This window comes from Hypanus sabinus, chromosome 6 (genome assembly GCF_030144855.1).
Source record: "Hypanus sabinus isolate sHypSab1 chromosome 6, sHypSab1.hap1, whole genome shotgun sequence".
Taxonomy (NCBI): Eukaryota; Metazoa; Chordata; class Chondrichthyes; order Myliobatiformes; family Dasyatidae; genus Hypanus; species Hypanus sabinus.
Genome location: NC_082711.1, coordinates 6,346,500 through 6,367,241, shown reverse-complemented (window position 1 = coordinate 6,367,241; position 20,742 = coordinate 6,346,500). Strand labels below are relative to the sequence as shown.

The 20,742-nt window shown below is 40.8% G+C and overlaps 1 protein-coding gene across 8 annotated transcripts in view; it reads left to right on the top strand.

Moving 5' to 3' along the window:
* hsf1 (heat shock transcription factor 1) overlaps positions 1-20,742 on the top strand; it is a 182,372-nt gene that overhangs the window by 62,643 nt on the left and 98,987 nt on the right. For all 8 annotated transcript variants that reach the window (XM_059971620.1, XM_059971625.1, XM_059971624.1 and 5 more), the window contains exons 4-5: positions 15,914-16,038; positions 19,523-19,598. In XM_059971620.1, coding sequence (XP_059827603.1) covers positions 15,914-16,038; positions 19,523-19,598 — 201 coding nt within the window. The remainder of the gene's footprint in view (positions 1-15,913; positions 16,039-19,522; positions 19,599-20,742) is intronic.

Genomic DNA, 20,742 nt, shown 5'->3' with positions numbered 1-20,742 from the left:
CAGTGCCTGTAACACAGCTAACTTTTAAATATACATACGTGTTGGTAACACACAAATTACGTTGCATATACTTTTTTACTGAACAGTGCACGAACAACATTCCAATATCTCCTAACGACTGGTAAAAAAATATATATACTGCAGCCTACCAGGAAAAGTTATTGATCGCCTTTAACTTAAAAGCTGCATCATATGCTTTTCTTCGAGTGTTTTCCATGTTGATGAGGGTGAGTACAAATGACTGATTTACAATAATTTAATTGTGAAAGTGCGCTTGATTTATCGTACAATTTCATTGGACCTCTGTGAACTACTTGTAACACCCTGGGTCGCCTCAGGCTCGCTCAGCTCGTTCTCGTCTAGGGGGAGCAGCCTTCAGCCCCGCCAAACTGGGTAATCAGCTGGTGTGGATGCTGTGTGATGTCCCTGCCTCGCCCAAAAACAGACAGTACACCATAAGCGATTAAATGAGTACAATTTATAAAGGTTACTATAACTAAGTGATTAATAACGATACAGTATATATGAAGAGAAAATTAAAGAAAAGGCGCCAAACTTATCAAAGTCCAAACCACTTCGTGCACAACCGTTGGAGCTCAATTACTGAAGTCTTCTGGCCACCATTCGATCCCCTCCGAACTCCTCGACTCGCAGCTCAGGACCCTCCGAACTCCTCGACTCTCCAAACAGCTCAGGACCCTCCGAGTGGTCAACCAAGCACATCTAGCTTCATCCCCCCCCTCCTCGGAGAATCTCCCGGCCTCAGACCCCCCTTTGGGGTCCGATCCTCGCCCAGCTTAGAGCATTGCGTCCTCTCTCTCGACCCCCTCGCGCGATCTGCCCAAAACCCCGTCAACAAAAGCTTACAGACTCAGAAGAAAGAACATTAATCCCCATTTGGTCCACAAAGGAACACCATTCTCGCCATCAGCAAACCAGCATTCCTGCTAGTCAACAAAAAAGAAGAAACCCTCTTTACACACTCATCAATTTTATTGGTCTTGCTGTGATCCCAGCCCCCTCCTTTGTGAGAATCGCAAGAGCACCCATTGAGGGGGGAGTCAGTAGACCCAGGAAGTGAGAGAGAGAGAGAGAGAGAGAGAGAAACGTGCCAAATTGCACGTCCCACCCAGGATACAGAATAAGACGACAGCGACTATTGTCTCATGGAGACCACATGAAAAGCCCTCGGGCAAGGTGGGCTGGTTGAGAGAGAGACTGCATCCTCCCAACCTGATTGACTCCTGCGACCCCGTGAGGAAGTATAAAGGAGAGTCTCAGGGGGACAGCCCCCTCAGACGCACCAAGAAGACACGAGAGTGTTCCCGCAGCAGCAGGAAGCCACGTGCGTTAGATTCCGGGATTGGAATTTGTGGCTGGAATCACAGAAAACTGCTTTTAACTAACATCGGGGCAAGGAAACCAACGCTCCCCCGATTTCACGGAAGATTCATCAAGATTCGGCAAGTTCTTTCTCTTCTCCCCTAATCTCTCTCTCTCGGTCGCCCCACGTGAAACCCAGCGATTTTCAAAGGGCTGAGGCCTGCAGACTTTCTGAGTGACTTTTATATTTCCAACGGACAATCTATTAACCCCTAGACAACAATAGAGCTCACTTCTTAATGATAATTATTACTATACCAGTGCTTTAGATTGAGTGTTGATGATGTGCACCATCTGAATGTATGTATTAACCCTACTTTTGTGTCCCTTTATAAATAAAACGTTTGAAAATAGTGACATCAGACTTCAACGGACCTCTCTATCTTTGCTGGTAAGTTCTCCAGTTACGGGATTCATAACAGTCTACTGTTACGAGGCAAAATGTTTTCGGCGGCATGAAAAAAAACATGCATTAGCCGCACCGTAGTATAGGCCGCAGTGTTGCTGCAGTGTTCAAAGCGTGGGAAAAAAAGTAGCGGCTTATAGTCCGGAATTTACGGTAATACAAGTGGCCGACTTATTGGGTAAAGTCTGAATAGATAAAGATTTATCCATCAAAGGATTTAAACAACAATTAAAGTCACCACCCATTATTAACTTATATTCATTTAGATTGGGTAAAGAAGTAAATAAGGACTTAAAAAAATCAGGACAACCCACATTTGGAGCATAAACATTAACCAAAGCAACCTTTTTATTACAAAGTAAACCCGTAATTAACAAAAATCTACCATTCGGATCCAAAAAGATATCGTGTTGAACAAATGCAATAGAGCAGTCAATAAAAATTGCAACTCCTTTTACTTTGGCATTTGAATTCGAATGATACTGTTGATCCCGCCAAGATCTGAAAAAGCTATATTTGTCCTCCTTCCTCACATGAGTTTCTTGTACAAAAATGATATGAGCATTAAGTCTTTGGAATACTTTGAAAATCTTCTTTCGTTTAATCGGATGGTTTAAACCATTAGTATTCCAAGACACAAAATTAATGGTCTGAGCCATAATTCTAAAACCAACCCTTTGGTATAAAAAGGGTTAACCAAATTATAAACTCATGCACCCGGAAGAGGAACAAAAATAAAGAGCGGACCCGGAAGTGATGACAACGCAGACATTTTTGAAGTTCAAAAACGGCCCAAATGAAAAAACTAAAGCAAACTGGTGAAGGAAAAATAAAATTAGAAAACAAACTAAGTCCCACCCCTATAAGAAAAAGATAAGAAAACGCCAAAATATGGCTAGAAAAAGGAAAAAAATGAGATTAACTTTACCCCCCTGTCAGCGGAAGACCACTCCGTATATAAAGGATATATATTTAAAAAAACCACCCCGACTTTAAAAATTAAAGTCACTATACTAAAAACCATACTTCTAAATATAGTTAGTTGTAAAAAAAAGAATATAGTCACTAAAGCTTATAAATCGGGCTATAGCCCAGACAAAACAAAAAATATTTAAGCTATGATAAGCGGTGCATTGTAGGAAGAAGACGAGAGAAAAAAATAACGCCATCTTAAACAAAACCAAAAATATTTTTCAAAAAACCATCTTAATAAAAAAGAATTCACCTTCGAAGGAACAAAAATAATAGTCAAGAATGTAGTATAATGGTTAAAGTGTATAAAACAGAGCGATTAATATGACAAAAACACACTTTAACTTAAATATCAAGTATAGGATAAACCTACACCAATAACCAGAGGCTAAATCTGGTTTAAGAAATCGAGAACCATCTGACACAATCAGAATCATTCATTTATTTGAAACTGGTGTCTGTGGCAGTAGGGAAGTTCTCCTCCAGATAACTTCTCGCTTCGGATATTGAAAGGAAAACCTGACGTGGAGCATTTGGTGGAGAAATTCTAAGCTTCGCAGGATATAAGAGCGCAGGTTTTAGATTGTTCTCATAACGTTCAGACATCAGCAGTTTAAAAAGAAGCCTTTTTTTCATAACTTCAGGACTAAAATCTTCAACCAAACGAAAATAGTAATCTTGAAATTTAACCATTCCTGTCCGCCGAGCCGCACGAATAAGTTGTTCTTTGTCGTGTACATAATATAACTGGACAATTACAACCGAAGGTTTAGCTGTAGCACTCAATGATCGACGCCAAATTCTATGTGCGCAATCCAATAACGGAGGATTATTTGGGAAAATCGACTGAAACGCTTCTTTTAATAGTTGAGCAAAATATTTTGAAGGGTCATCTTTTTCTGTGCCGTCTGGGAGACCAAGTATACGTAGGTTCTGTCTTCTGGACCGATTCTCAAAGTCGACACTCTTGGCTTTAAGTGTTTCCACCGGTTTAGTGGTCGAAATTAAATCTTGTTGCAGTTTTTCAATAGTCAAATCTCGTTTCCGAGCGTCTTCTTGCAGAGATGCGATAAGAACTTGCTGCTGGTTAATTACTGAATCTGTCTTAACCATATAATCTTGAAAAGCCTTTATATCTTGTTTAAAAATTTGTTGTAGTTCATCAAATTTTTTATCCAAAACCTCCATAAACAATTCATAAGTTAATTGAGTGTGTTGCGGATGAGCTTGCTTCTTTCCATTACCGTTCGGATTGCGCCCAGGTTCTCGTCCTTTAGATCTAATAGACATTTCTGTTTGCATATCTTCAAAAATTTCACAATAAACTCTTAATAAGTTCAAAAAAATAGCAAAAAACATTTGGTGTAGGTAAAAATAAGTTGGATAAGGGTGATCAAAGGTTAAAAAAAGTAAAGGTTATGTAGCGAATCTGAAACAGTACTCACTCCATGAGCGTCTCCTGCTGACTCCCCTCCCTCTTGTTCTCATCCTTCTCATTCTCCCGTGGCCCACTCTCCTCTTCTAACAGATTCATTCTTCTCCAGTCCTTTACCTCTTCCACCTATCGTAAGACCATAAGATAAAGGAGCAGAAGTAGGTCATCTGGCCCATCGATCCTGCTCCACCATTCAATCATGGGCTGATTCAGTTCTTCCCGTCATCCCCACTCCCTTACCTTCTCCCCAAATCCTTTGATGCCCTGGCTAATCAAGAACCTATCTATCTCTGCCTTAAATGCACCCAGTGACTTGGCCTCCATAGCTGCTCATGGCAACATATTCCACAGATTTACCACCCTCTGACTAAAGTAATTTCTCCACATCTTTGTTCTACATGTACATCCTTCAACCTGAAGTCATGCCCCCTTAGAAACATAAGAAACCTACAGCATGATACAGGCCACTTGGCCCACAAAGTTGTTCCGAACATGTCCCTACCTTAGAAATTACTAGAGTTGCCCATAGCCCTCGATTTTTCTAAACTCCATGTACCTATCCAAAAGTCTCTTAAAAGACCCTGTTGTATCCACTTCCACCACCGTTTGTCATAGACTCCCATACCATGGGAAATAACTTTGCCATATCTAATCTGTTCAGGCCTTTTAACATTCAGAATGTTTCTATGAGATTCCCCCCTCATTCACCTGAACTCCAGGGAATACAGCTCAAGAGCTGCCAGATGTTCCTCATACGGTAACCCTTTCATTCCTGGAATCATCCTCGTGAATCTTCTCTGAATCCTTTCCAATGTCAGTATATCCTTTCTAATATAAGGAGCCCAAAACTGCACACAATACTCCAAGTATAGTCTCACGAGTGCCTTAGAACCTCAACATCACACCCCTGCTCTTATATTCTTGAAATGAATGCCACCATTGCATTCACCACCTTCACCATTGACTCAACCTAGAGGTTAACCTTCAGGATATCCTGCCCAAGGACTCCCAAGTCCCTTTGTATCTCTGCATTTTGAATTCACTTCCCATCTAAATAATAGTCTGTCCATTTATTTCTTCCACCAAAGTGCATGACCACACACTTTCCAACATTGTATTTCATTTGCCACTTTATTGTCCATTCCCCTGAACTATCTTAAGTCTCTCTGCTGTCTTTCTGTTTCCTCAACACTACCTGCTCCTCCACCTATCTTTGTATCATTGGCAAATTTAGCCAGAAATTCATTAATCCTATAGTCCAATCATTGACATACATTGTAAAAAGCAGCGGTTCCAACACCTTTCAACTTCTCAGTTCATTTCCCCTCCTCCCCCCACCCATCCATCTTCCCCTTCACCTGCTCTCACATATTACCTGCCAACTTGTACTTCTTCCCTTCTCTCCACCTACTTATTCTGCCTTCTTTCTTCTTCTCTTCCATTCCTGATGAAGGAGTTTCAGCCCAAAATGTCAAATGCTTATTCCTTCCTTAGATGCTACCTAACCATTTTGTGCAACACACAAAAAATGCTGGTAGAACGCAGCAGGCCAGGCAGCATCTATAGGAAGAAGCGTTGTCGACATTTTGGGCCGAGACCCTTCATCAGGACTAACTGAAAGGAAAGATAGTAAGACATTATTTTGTCTTAATTAAACTATTTTGTGTGTGTGAGTGTGTTGCATTCTTCCCTCTTCCATAAGAAGACAGAGGAGCAGAATTAGGCCATTCAACACATCAAGTCTGCATCGCCATTAGATTTTGGCTGATTTCCCTCTCTGCAAGAGTAAAAAGACCATAATGGGAGTTACATGTGTGCCTCTAACAGTAGCCAGGATGTGGGCTACAAATTACAATGGGAGATAAGAAAGGTATGTCAAAAGGGCAATGTTACGATAGTCATTAGGTATGGTCAATGCAGGTAAATTGGGAAAATCAAGAGCAGGAATTTGCAGAATACATACAAGATGGCTGTTTGGAGCAGCTTGTGGTTGAGCCCAATAGAAAAAATGCATTTCTATATTAGGTGTTGTGTAATAAATAGGATTTGATAAGGGAGCTTAAAGTAAAAGAACCTTTTGGGAAGCAGTGATCATAATGTAATAGAATTCTCCCTACAGTTTAAGAGAGTGTATGACTATTACAGTGGAGTCAAGGGTCCTACTGAAGAGTTTCAGCCCAAAACATCAACTGATTCGGAGCAAGAAGGCCGTGGGTAAACGGCTAATGATTTCCGGACTGAAGGCAGTTTTACTACTCGGAATAAAAGAGAGACAAAACTGCGCAGGTGTGTGACATCAGCCAGTAGAGTGGGAAAGGTTTAAAAAGAAGACTGCCATATCCAGTGGGCAGCGGAGTGAAAGGCAGCAGAGTGATAGGGCTTAGTGGGTAACGGGATGAGGGGAGATAGGTTTAACTGTGTTAATTGCAGAAAGGAAGTAGTATGTGTGCGAGGCCAGTTTTCTCTGCTCGGTGTCAGATGTGGGAGGTCCTAGAGTCTCCCAGCCTCCTGGATGGCCATATCTGCACCCGGTGTGTTGAGCTGCAGCTCCAAAGGGACCAAGTTAGGGAACTGGGGATGCAGCTCGATGACCTTCGCCTATAGGAAGGTGGTCACACCGGCCACGGGAGACAAACAAGTGGGTCTCAGTCAGGAGAGGGAAAGGGAAGAGACAGGTATTAGAGAGTACCCCTGCGGCTGTACCCCTTGACAATAAGTACTTCTATTTGAGTACTGTTGGGGGGACTACCTACCTGGGGGAAGCAACAGTGGCCGTGCCTCTGGCACAGAGTCTGGCCCTGTGGCTCAGAAGGATAAGGAAAGGAAAAGGGAGGCAGTAGTGATATGGGACTCTATAGTTAGGGGGTCAGACAGGCAATTCTGTGGACGCAGGAAAGAAATTCAGATGGATGTTTGCCTCCCAGGTGCCAGGCTTCAGGATGTTTCAGATCGCGTCCAAGATATCCTGCAGTGGGAGGGAGAATAGACAGAGGTTGTGGTACATATTGTAGTGTGCCACAAATTCAAGACTGTCAGGGGACAGAAATGAGTGTAGTTGGTATTATGGAGGAAAAGATGCTTGGAAGATAGATAAGTAAACTGGACCTGATGGTCTTCACCTCACTGTTCTGAAAGAGGTAGCTGGACAGATCGTGAAGGCATTAGTAATGATATGATTTTTCAAGTATCACTAGATTCTGGCGTGGTTCCAGAGGACTGGAAAACTGCATGTGTCACTCTACTCAAGAAGGGAGGGAGGCAGAAGAAAGGAAATTATAGGCCAGTTAGCCAGACCTCTGCTTTAGAAGGTGTTAGAATTCCTAAGAATGAGGTCTCAGGGTTCTTGGAGGCATGTGAAAAATAGGCCAGTAGCATAGTTTACTTAAGGGAAAATATTGCCTTGTGGCGACCCATTTCCTGGCCCATCCGAACCGGCTCACAATTAGATAGCCTACGGGGGTTTGCGAGCACAGAGCTTTGGAGCCTCTGCGCCACGGGGGGCAGGTTGAGGGAGGCTTAAAAGTGAGGCTGAGGATTTCGAATAAAGTTTTTTCCTTCAACTGCAGTTACCGACTCCGTGTCGTAATTTTAGCGCTGCGTGTAGCACACCACTACAGCCTGACTAATCTGTCAGAACTCTCTGAGGAAATAATAAGCAGACCTGGTCAGCAACTGTCAGCAGGCTGGATGGAGAGTGATGTGTCTCCTAGTGGAGATTGGTTGTAGGGGATTCGCAAGCCTGTTCCTTAGCTAGAGCCTTCAGCAATTTGGGCATCGAGGGAGAGAGGAAGAGGAGAGCCATCCACAGTACCACCGATGCAGCAGAGAGGGTCTCAAGATGGCTGTGGCTCAAAAGAGGGGAGCCATAGAGTCATAAGTAGCTCGCCATCTGGACACAAGCTGGGGTATGATCAGCCCGGCTGGGTCACCTGGAGGAGGCTGTATGATATTGAAAGACCCGAAACACCCGATGATTCCAGAAACATCACTGAAGATGTGTCCAGAGACACCAGTAGATATATGTACACAACAAAAGAGATAAAGGAGAATCAGTGGATATCGTGTACTTGGATTTTCGGAAGGCCTTTCACAAGATGCCACGCATGAGGCTGCTTAGCAGAATTAGAGCCTGTGGCATTACAGGAAAGGTACTAGCATGGCTAGAGCATTGGCTGATGGCAGGAGGCAAAGAGTGAAAATTAAAGGAGTCTTGTCTGATTGGCTGTTAGTGACTGGTGCTGTTTCACAGGGTTGGGTGTTGGGACAGCTTTTTTTTCTATGCCAATAATTTGGATGTCAAAATTGACAGCTTTTTGAGCAACACACACAAAATGCTGGTGGAACGCAGCAGGCCAGGCAGCATCTACAGGAAGAAGCACAGTTGACATTTCGGGCCGAGACCCTTCTCCAAGACTAACTGAAAGAAAAGATAGTAAGAGATTTGAAAGTGAGAGGGGGAGATTCAAAATGATAGGAGAAGACAGGAGGGGGAGGGATGAAGCTAAGAGCTGGAAAGGTGATTGACAATAGGGATACAGAGCTGGAGAAAGGAAAGGATCATGGTACAGGAGATCTAGGGAGAAAGAAAGAGGGAGGGGAGCACCAGAGGGAGATGGAGAACAGGCAAGGAGTGATTGTGAAAGAGGCAGAGAGAGAAAAAAAGGGGGTGGGGAATAAATATGTCAGGGATGTGGTAAGAAAGGGAGGAGGGCCATTAACGGAAGTTAGGGAAATCAATGTTCATGCCATCAGGTTGGAGGCTACCCAGAAGGAATATAAGGTGGTGTTCCTGCAACCTGAGTGTGGCTTCATCCATGAAAGGCATGAAAAGTTACGGGAGAAGGCAAGTGAATGAGGTTGAGAGGGAAATGGATCAGCCATGATAAAATAGCAGAGCAGGTCAATGGGCCAAGTGGCCTAATTCTGCCCCTATGTCTTATGGTCAATTATAGTGGATTCTGGTTAATCAGGTCAGCTGCTTGTTAGGGTCAACTCTTAAAGAATACCAACTAATCAAGAAAATAGCTGGGAATAAACAATTCCCTTTGTTTATTTGGTACACTTTGGGGCAAGAGACTTGTCAAACAGTTTCTAACTAGCATCAGTCATGTGCTTAGAGCAAACAGTTTTTAAACAGTGTCAGTTGCATGTGCTTGTATTCAACATGCAATGGTTTTTTTGTCACTGATAGTTGGGAAGAAATAAGCTGGAAGACATTTCAAACTATTTTGCTTTCTGCATTTTCAAGTATTCAGGCTTGGAGGTGCCAGAAATGGCCAGGAGTGAAAATTAAGTAATTTCACTACTTCAGCAGGTTAGGAACTACAAAGAATGTGAAGGTATCGACAATCATCTTGAATGTTACAATGAAAATGAAGATTTTGGAGGATGCAGTTGTCAAAAGCATCGTATGGAAGCAGTCCATTATCTGTGCTAAGTTTCTTATGTTGATTTTGTTCATTTACAGTCAATCAAAAGAAAATGTCAGCATACACTGGATGAATTCCTCAGTCAGTGACTATTGGGAATTAATACAGTTTTGTAGTACTTCAGTGGTATTGTTAGTGTTCTAATTTGTCCTGTATTTTATTTTATTACATTTTCTTTTTTATACATTTTTAACTATTTCCATGAAACTCTGGCTAATCAGAGCAGCCACTTGTACCGAAATGTACTGCTGCTGATTTTTCCCAATTAACTGCAATTGACGTTTCATCCAAAGCTTAGACAAACTTCTATAGACGTGTGGTGGAGAGTGTGTTGATTGGCTGTTTCATGGTAACACCAAAGCCTTTGATCGAAAAAGGGAGTGGATTTGGCTTAGTACATCATGGGTAAAGCCCTCCCAACCATTGAGTACATCTACATGAAATACTGTCATAGGAAAGCAGCATCCATTATCAAAGATTTCCATCATCCAGGGCATGCTTTTTATTTCTCACTGCTGCCATTAGGTAGAAGGTACAAATGCCTCAGGACTGGCACCACTAAGTTCAAAACCAGTTTCTATCCCACAATCATCAGACTCTTGAACAAAAGGGTAATGACATTCACTTGCCCCATCATTGAGATGTTCCCACAACCGATCATCTCACTTTATGGACTCTTTATTTTGTTATCTCGTGTTCTCATTATTTATTGCTATTTATATTTACATTTGCACAGTCTGCACTCTGCTTGACCTTTCGTTGATCCTGTTATAGTTACTATTCTATAGATTTGCTGAGTATGCTCACATGAATATGAGTCTCTGTGTTATAAATGGTGCCATACATGTACTTTTTACTTTGAACCCACTGTACGTCTTTCCTCCACCAGTCTTTCTCGTGTTAAATGAAAGGAAGCAAGAGAGAAAAGATGAAATAGCCAAGCTGAGTTAGGTCAGTGTACATACACAGGGATGCGATGTTTGTGCATTCTTTGCTTCTGTGCATGTATGAAAATACTGGAACAAGGACTTTCATGAACTGCTGATCTGTGAGTTTTCTTCTACTCTTGATTGGAGCTCTGGAAATTCTGTTCCAGATGAGAAAATTCTGAAATGCCTGAAAACTCTTGTATGTTGGGTCACTGCTGATCTGCAAACTTTTGCACGCATAAACTGGTGAAAATGTTTCTGCTAGTTTTCCGAAGACAGCCCTCACCCTCTCCAGAAGAACTATAAGGTTTGGCTAACTTTAAAAATGTTGATAAGCTAAACGGAAGCAAAAATAGACGGTGCTATACCGACCTCAATAAATACTTACTATAATGTGGATTTTATATTACTCAATTATTTTTTATTCATTCACTTCTTTTTCCCCACCTAAATGAGAATATATATATGGGAGGAATAAACAGGGAAATCTTTTCTGTGTAATGGATATAGATTTTTTTCACTCACATTTATGGGTACTGCAATGAGGGCCCTCAACTCACAGGTAGGAGGGGCCTATCCCCCACAGCTAGACGTTTCCTCTAGCTCAACCCAGGGTCATCTACTAGAGACCTCCGCCTTGGAATCACACCTTCGTTGCCTTTTCTTTTATTATTCATGTTTCTTGGTTCTTATTTGTTCAGGGAGTAGATCGATTAAGTTTTATTCTGCTAATTTTAATGATATATTGACAGTTAACTACGCATGGCTAAGGACAAAGGAAAATTCATTTCTTTTAATGTCAATAGGCTGTTAAATCCAATCAAATGTAGTAGAATTCTATCCAAAATGAAAAAAGAACAAACCCATGTAGTATATTTATAGAAAATTCATTTAAGTGATAATGAGCATGGAAAACTAAAGAGAGTGGGCTTCACTAATTTGTTTTTCTCCTCATACAAATCAAGACATAGGAGAGGAATTGCTATTCCTATCTCAAACAAATTAAATTTTGAAAAATATTCGAAATGGGAGACGAGGGCATATATATTCTGGTAAGGGGGAATATAGATGGAAATTCAGTTACTCTATTGAATATATATGCATCCCCAGGAAGTGATATTAGTTTCTTTCAGAAAATTACTAATATTATGGTCATGAAAACAGAAGGTCTCCTGATATGTGGGGGAGACTTAAATTTACAATTACAACCAAAGTTTAGACTCATCCAATAGAAAAACTTATGAAACAAAATCCTAACATAAGAAAATTAATACACTTTGTGAGGATGTTGGTCTAATTGATAATATGGAGGGACCTTTTCCTCAACAGAAGGGATTACACTCATTATTCTGCTCCCCATTCTGTATATAAAGAATAGACAATTTCATAACATTTGGGAAAAGATAAAGACAAAATAAACACCTGTGGATCTGGGACAATAGATGTAAATAGCCATGCACCTATATATTTATCTGTTGATTTTGATCTACAGCCAAAGAATGCTATTTGAAAACTAAATTCAAGTCCGCTCAATGATCCCTACTTTAAGGAACAAATTACAAAAGAGATTGGTCTTTACTTAGAATTCAATGATAATGGAGAGGTTTCACCTCCCATTCTATGGGATACTCTGAAGGAAGTTTCAAGAGGGAAAATTATAGCGATAGCTTCATATAAGAGGGAAAAAAATAAGGAATAAACATTAATTACAAAATAGGCTGAAGGAACTAGAAAAAAACATTGAGTTTGGCACAGGATGCATTTAAGGAAATTAAAAAGATTAAGAAGGAAATTAATAGTTTGGCTACACAAGAAATCAGGAAAAATTTCATGTTTCTGAAGCACATTATGAAAGTGAATCAAAGTCTATGAAAATACTGCCGTGGAAACTGAAAAAAAAAAGATAGCAGAAAATATAGAATTAGGGATCCAAGAACAAAAATGATTTTAAAAAAAAGTGAATTTCAAGAAGCTTTTGAAGTGTTGTACAAAACTATATTCCAAAGTTCTGGGGGAAACATAACTCAAGCTGACACCTTCCTGAATTCTCTAGAGTTACCCACTTTAAGTGAAGAACAAAATATAACGATAACTGCTGACACAACTGAAGTTGAAATAAAAGCTGCAACTAGTAGGCTTAAATTAAGCAAGTCACCAGGATCAGATGGGTATATGGCAGAGTGGTACAAAGAATTTAAAAATGAGTTAATTCCTGTCTTACTCCGCACTCTGAACTGGGCTCTAAAAAAGGCACAAGTGCCACCCAGCTGGAAGGAAGCGATAATCTCAGCTATACCGAAAGAAAGCAAGGATAAAATGGGGTGTGGGTCATTTAGACCAATATCCGTTCTTAATGTAGATTATAGATATTTACCTCCATCATGGCCAAACGATTAGAAGTTTCTACCCATACTAATACATAACTATCAGACAGGTTTAATACAACGCCAAACACAAGACAATATACGAAGGACACTTCACATTATGGATCATATACAAAAAAATAAAATCAAAGCAATAATGATAAGCGTGGATGCTGAAAGGGCATTTGATTCGGTTAATTGGAATTTTCTTTACAGAGTTTTACATAGATTTGGTTTCCATGACACAATTATTAAAACTATACAGGTACTATATGACAACCCTACTGCTAGGATTAAAATCAATGGAGTCTTACCCTAGAAAGGGGCACGAGACAGGGTTGTGCATGGTCACTGCTGCTCTTCGCATTATATCTGGAACCATTAGCTCAATACATCAGACAAAATGAATATATTAGGGGAATTACTATTAAAGGGACAGAGCATAAATTGGCCTGGTACGCGGATGACATTTTGATCTATCTAGGGCAACCAACATACTCTACCTAAATTGATGCAATCCTTTGAGCAATATGGTCAATTATCAGGATGCAAGATCACCATAGATAAAACCTAATTACTTTCATATAATTATAGCCCATATACAGTAATTGAAAGTAGATATCCCTGGGCATGGCAAACAGTCTTTCAAATATTTGAGCATCATTATGCCAAAAGATTTGGCAAAATTATCAGCCCATATATAAAAAAAATCAGAAGATGGAACCTAATCCCTTTTTTTAGTCTCAGTTCAAGGATTGAATCTATTAAAATGAATATACTGCCCAGACTATTATGTATCTTTCAGACCCTACCAATAGAGATTAATCAAAATCAATTCAATGAATGGAACAAAATGTTATCAGGGTATATTTGGCAAGGTAAAAGGCCCAGAGTTCTCAAAACTTTGCAATTAGCCAAGGAAATGAGGCCTATCTTCTCTTAGAGATTATTATTTTGCAGCACAGTTGAGAGCTGAGATATGTTGGTGCAACCCATCATATGACACTCAATGGAAAAACATCCCCATCCCCATAAAGGCAATTTTGGCTGACAACAACCTGCAAAGGGACATTCAGCCTTTCTCTATAACTTGGGTCGCCAGGTCCTGGCGGCAGCTTTGTAAATGACCAGCATCCTTTTCTGAGCACTGTTCTGCAGGATAAATTCGTATATCTTTTGCAGAATCTCACACTTAAGCCCTTTTCTCCCAAGATTTGTTTTGGACCAAAACTAGCATTTTTTAGAAGGTAGGCCCAATTCTAGACAGATTCTTAGGAATCAAAACCAATCTGTAAGTACCGAAATCTAGAGGAACAGAGAACTTCCTGCGACTGCTGCTTCGTGGTTATTTATAACATGATTACTTGTCTCACTCTGGGCCTTCTTCTGGTTAAAAGATCGGCACAACATCATGAGCTGAAGGGCCTGCACTGTGTTGTGCTCTGTGTTATATAGTTTTTAATCTGTCAATTGGTGTGCATGTAACCTGAACCCACAACACCTCACTAGTCAAGAAGGCACAGCAGCATCTGCACATTCTGAGGAAATTAAGGTGTACAAGGCTTCCCCCCCCCCCCCACCCATCCCCCCCCATTCTAACAACTGTTCACAGGAGCAGCTTTGAGTATCCTTTGTCCTATCTTGCATCGTGTGGTACAGAAGCTGCAAGGCATTAGAGCACAAGACCTTACAGAGGATAGTAAAGATCAGCAGGGTCCTGTGACGTTTACAGCAAGTGTTGTATATGAAGGGCCAGAAACATTGTTGAGGATCCCTACCACCCATCCCACAATCTCTCTGATCCACCACCTTCAGGGAGGAGATACAGGAGCATCAGGACCAGAACAGCCAGTCTGGGTAACAGCTTCTTCCCTCAGACTGTGAGACTAATGAATACCCTGCCACCACCGAAATCTCATCACGAGGACAGTGAGCTGTTTACTGTTCACCTATGCTGCAAATTGGATACATTTTGAATTATAATTTATTAACTTACTTGTAATATTGTGGTTTATGTGCTGTGTGTGATGTGTTTTGTGGATTCACTGTGGTCCGGAGGAATGTTGTTTTGTTCAGTTCTTTGTCTAAGTACAGTCAAACGGCAATAAACTTGAACTTGACTTAACTTAAACTTGTCAGTTCACAAGGGACTACACACTGATTGTCAAGCACCTTGCTGTTTGCATTGCCTTGGCTCAACACTGACCTCTTCAGACCAGGAGTTTTTCAGTGTGTGTCCTGCAATTCATATCAAATCAAATTTAATAATCATTCAGACCATATGTGGATAATCAGAGTGAGACAGTGTTCCTTTGAGTCCCAGGTGCATAACATACATTCAAAGTGTTAGTGAGAGAGAGAGAGAGAGAGAGAAACACACATTATACAAAAAAAACACACACATATAGTCCAAGTCCCTGAGCAACATGCAAATTGACGGTGCAGTTCCAGCAATCTAGCCTGTCCTTCCGCCAGTCAAACACTGGAGGGCAGCACTGACAGGAAAGGCCAGATCCCAAGTGAGCACAGACCCCATGCTACACCCCCTCCAGCATCATCTCACCTGGACTGCAGTAACAGGTCACCCCACTTGCACCCTTGCCCTCACTACAACCAAGGCCATGCTGCTGCCTCCTTGTCTGTCTCCCCAGCAAACGAGGGAAATAGGCCTGCGGTATCTCTTGTTATCAATGTCCAACAGGATCTTGCAATCGCAAGAGAAGCATCCAAGACTGTCACTAACAGTTACACTGCGTGTTGATTTTGAGCAACAACTCTGATTAGCAGGCAGCAACACAAACTGTACTGATGTCAGCCCCTCCAAACATTCTCCATTCTTTAACCTGGTTTAGTATTTCCCTCTTGTTTTTGAATAATGTGATTTTTGTCAACACTTCTGTGTATTTGCACCAATCAGTATGTGGATGGACCCTTACTGGCTACTTCATTTGGCAGCATTGTCTTAAGTTAACGGAACTTTTTTTTCAAACATCCAGATATCAAATGTAAAGCCTGAAGAGCTGAAAATGCGTTCGGATGACGTCAGTAAAATTCTGAGTGACGTCCAAATCATGAAAGGGAAGCAGGAGACACTGGATGCCAAGCTCATGACCATGAAGCAGTAAGTAGTTAAATGGGAAGGAAGTGTACAGGGAATGGCAGGAGTTCCGATGTGCAGAAGGATTATAGGGTGTGAGTCCATGGTACCACAAAAGTGGCAACTTGAGTACATGAAGAGTGAAAAGAGAAATGCATAGCATACCTGCTTCATTGGTCAGGGCACTGAGTATAAAACTTGTGTAAGTCAAGTTATTGCTGTTTAAAACTTTGTTCAGGCCATATTTATGCAGTATTCTGTGCAGCTATTGTTACCTCATTTACAGCTAGGAGGTGGAGGCTTAGGAGAGGAAACCATGGTGGAGATGTGTTGATTTTAATGCAAGGAGTATTGTCGGTAAGGCGGGTGAGCTTAGACCATAGATTGGCACATGGAATTATATAAAAATGCAAGGGAATACTAGGGAAAAATCTGGAGAGCTAGAAGAGGACATGAGGTTGCTCTGGCAAACAAAATGAAAGAGAATCCCATGAGCTTCTGTAGTTGTATTAAGAGCAAAAGCATTGCATGAACAAAATTGGTCCATTTGAAGATTGGCAGGGTCATCTTTGCACAGAATCGAAAGGAAGAGGAGATCTTTAACAAATTTTTACTTTTGTATATGCTCGTGGGACTAAAACTGACTTTAAAACTGAGGCAATAAAAAGACTGAGGTCAAGGACAATATTCAGATTACAGAAGAGATGATGTTTGCTGTCTTGAGGTTAATCAGGATGTTGACAAAGTATGAACTGGCTTTGTGGGAGGCTAGTGCAGAAATTGCAGGGGACTTGTAACAGATATTTCAAATAATCCTAGCCACAGGTGGACTGGAGGATACCTATTCATTATTAATGGATGGTTGGTAAGAATAAACCAGGAAATTACAGGCCAGTGATCCTGATGTCAATATGGGTAAATTATTCGAAGGTATTTTAAAGGACAGGATATACACTCAGTGGCCATTTTGTTAAGTACATTCTGTACCTAATAAAGTGACCACTGGATGTATGTTTGTGGTCTTCTGCTGCTGTAGCCTATCCATTTCAAGGTTTCATGTGTTGTGTGTTCGGAGATGCTCTTCTGCACACCACCATTATTTGAGTCACCTTCTGTCCATTCTCTAACCTCGCTCATTAACAAGGGATTTTTGTCCATAGAATTACCACTCATTGGGTGTTTTTTTTAAGTTGTGCGTGAAATGCTCAGAAGATTGGCAGTTTCTGAGGTACTCAAACTACCCTGTCTGGCACCAACAATTTTTCCACTGTCAAAGTCACTTAGATCACATTTTGTCCTTAATCTGATGTTTGGTCTAAACAACAACTGAACCTCTTCACCATTTTTGCATGCTTTAATGCGTTGAGTTATTGCCATATGAGTGCCTGATTAGATGTTTATATTAACGAGCAGGAGTACCTAACAAAGGGGGCACTGATTGTATAAATCTTTGGATAGACAAATTAGCAATAGTCAACATGGCTTTGTGCGTGTTAGTCATTTTTAATCAATGTTAGGGTTTTTCAAAAAGGTTATCAAGAACATTGATGAAGGAAAGAAGGTGGACATTAACAAGGGCTTTGTCTAAAACCCACAGGGGAGGCTGGTCCAGAAGCATAACCTTCCAACTCTTGAAGTCTGTTTCCTGACTAATAAAGGCAAGAATGCTATATAATAAACAGAAGAAATTCTGCAGATGATGGAATTTCAAATCAACGACACAAAATGCTGGTGTAACTCAACGGGTCAGGCAGCACCTATGGAAATTAACAAACAGTCCACATTTTGGGCTGCGACTCTTCTTCAGGACTGAAAAGGAAGGGGGGAGACTCCAGTTTAGCTAGAAGGTGGTCGGTTAAGCCAGGTGGATTGGAAAGGTAAAGGGTGGGAGTGGAGGGAATCTAATAGGAGAGTAGAGTGGTCCATAAGAGAAAGGGAAGGAGGATGGGTGCTGGGGGAGGTGATAGGCAGGTGAGAAGAACTAAGGCCAGAGTGGGGAATAAAAGAAGAAGTGGGGGAGTGGATTGTTTTTAGCAAAAGGAGTAATCGATGTTCATACCATCAGGTTGGAGGCTATCCAGATGGAATATAAGCTAACACACAAGATGCTGGAAAAGATTTCCAGCATCTGCAGATTTTGTCTTGTTTGTGATTGGAATATACAGTGTTGCTCTTCCACCCTGAGAGTGGTTTCGTTATTACGTAAGAGCAACATATCGGAAAGGGAATGGGAATCGGAATTAAAATGCTTGGCCACTGGGAAGTTCTGCTTTTGGCAGATGGAGTGAGGGTGCTCAACAAAGTTGTACCCCAGTTTACAACAGGTCTCACCAATGTAGAGGAGGCTGCATCGGGAGCACTGTATACAATAGACAACCCTAGCCATGCCTGGAAGGACTGTTTGGAGGTGGGGGAAGAAGTGAATGGGAGGTGTAGCACTTTGGCCACAATGGGACTTCTTTACCACCCTATCAACATGTGTAGCCACTTTTAAGAGGCTGTGAACTTGAGCCCCAAGATCTTTTTGCTCGGGAATATTAAGAGTCTTGTGTACTGTCTCTTTACATTTCATCTCCCAAAGTACACTTCACATTTGGTTGGGTTAAACTCTCATTTCATTCAAAATATTTACAGTCCTCTTGATGGTTTAAGCTGTGTTCCAAAGCTAAGGGAGCTACAAAGGCCAAATTAAACTGTGGCACATGAGGCTGCAGATGCTGGAATGTGGGGCAACACAGACAATACTGGAGAACTCAGTAGGTCCAGTTGCAACATCAGTGGACAGAATTGAACAGAGAATATTTTGGGTTGCTAGATCCAACTGTTTAATTGTTATTTTCTTTGCAGCTTAACTTGTATATTTTAAGTTGTTTTTATTTGCAAGTAACTGCTTAATATGTGTCCTAGTGGTCACAGTAAGTATATTCAATTGTTCAATGTGTCCCCTAGTGGTTACCTTTGTATGATTCCGAAAAGCTCTGGAAACTTCTGGTGCTGCATTATTTGAATAGGGGTTTTCTGGCTCGTTCTTGTCTGCCAAATAAAATAGCTGACTGTGTAACTGTGCCATCTTTTTTCTTTTTGCTTCCATCTTACTCTTCAATTAGCAGACCTCTCTCACTCCCTATTTTTCAACTCTTTATTCTATCAATGCTTAATAAAGCAATTGTGAAATACCAAGTTTTGTGCCTCCTCTTTGACTTCTGAAAAAATCTTGAATTAAAATATTAGAATTAGCAGGGTCGAGACTTAGAAATGTCAGTCCAGTCCAGATGAAGGATCTCAACCTAAAATGTCAACTGTTCATTTCTCCCACAATATTAAGGTGGTTTTGCCCTGGTTATAATTAAATTAAAGTGCCTGGGTCAGGTGCATCTTGGTACCATTTGGAATGTTATCCTGCCATTGGATTGCAAATACAATTATTAAATACAATTTTGATTTGGTGCTGTCTGCTTTGTGATGACTTTCTAGCATTGCTAATGTTAATCTTTCTTGGCATTTTCAGTGAAAACGAAGCATTGTGGCGCGAAGTGGCCAGTCTTCGGCAGAAACACGCACAGCAGCAGAAAGTCGTAAATAAGGTGAGGCATTGAGGAGATTATTTGGGGAGAAGGGCATGCAAAATAAATGATTGGAGATGATGCTAGGACAAGTAAGAAGAATGCACAAAGCTTTAGCTTCTCTTGGCAAAAGCACTGAATGGAATTTGCAGTAGTTTATTCCACAAAAATTAATGTATTTATTCTTAAGGTTATCTTGGTTAGTTAAGCTGTGACCTATATAAAAGTAGCAATGTAATACTGAGGGTTTAATGTACGTCCTGCATTGATCAGACTGCACTTAGAGTATTGTGAGGAATTTTGGGCCTGTTATCAAAGAAATGATGTGCTGATGTTGGTAAGGGTCCAAAGGAGGTTCACGAGAATGATTTTGTAAGAGTTAATGGATGAGGACCATCTGGACTTGCTGAAGGAAGAAATCTCAGGCACCAGTGTAGAATGACATTGTTGGTTCAAAGATGATGGAGGAACTGAAAGAATGGAATAGATTCCATACTGTAGACAAGATGGGGGTCTGTTCCTCCTCCCAGGCAGTATTTCCTCTTTTACAAGACTTGTACGAAGTGTCTCATGAGATGTCTACCTGAGGTCTCAAGATGGCGCTTATGGAGTGAAGCGGTTTTAGGCTTTGCTCCAATCCTTTTATTTTTTTTTAACCTACAAACACCCCCTAATTGACCTTTTTATACCTATTCTAAAGGGGTTTAAACGTATGAAATTTTTTTCAACTGTTTGAATCATTTTCAACTCGCTGAAATGTCTAGACCAAAGGAATCGAAACAGACGAAAGAACCATTAACTTTAGAAGCAATTGCAAATCTTATGGACGATAGACTTGGAAAACTGGAGAGTAAATTAACCGCAAAGCTTTTTACGTTCGATGAAATTTTAAAGGCATTTGACTCAAAACTTCAAGCACATACATTGGATTCACAAAAACAACAAGCAAGTATTTTAGTTCTTGAAGAAGCCGCTCGCCAGAGAGATTGTGTAATTGAAACTTTGCAACAACAGCAAGCTTTGACTTCTCAACAGATGGATCATTATAAATCTAAAATCACTGATCTTGAAAGCCGCTCTCGAAGACAAAATCTCCGGTTAATTGGGATTCCGGCAAAATTTGAGAATGGCAATCTCACTGTATTTTTCTCCAAATTTTTAATGG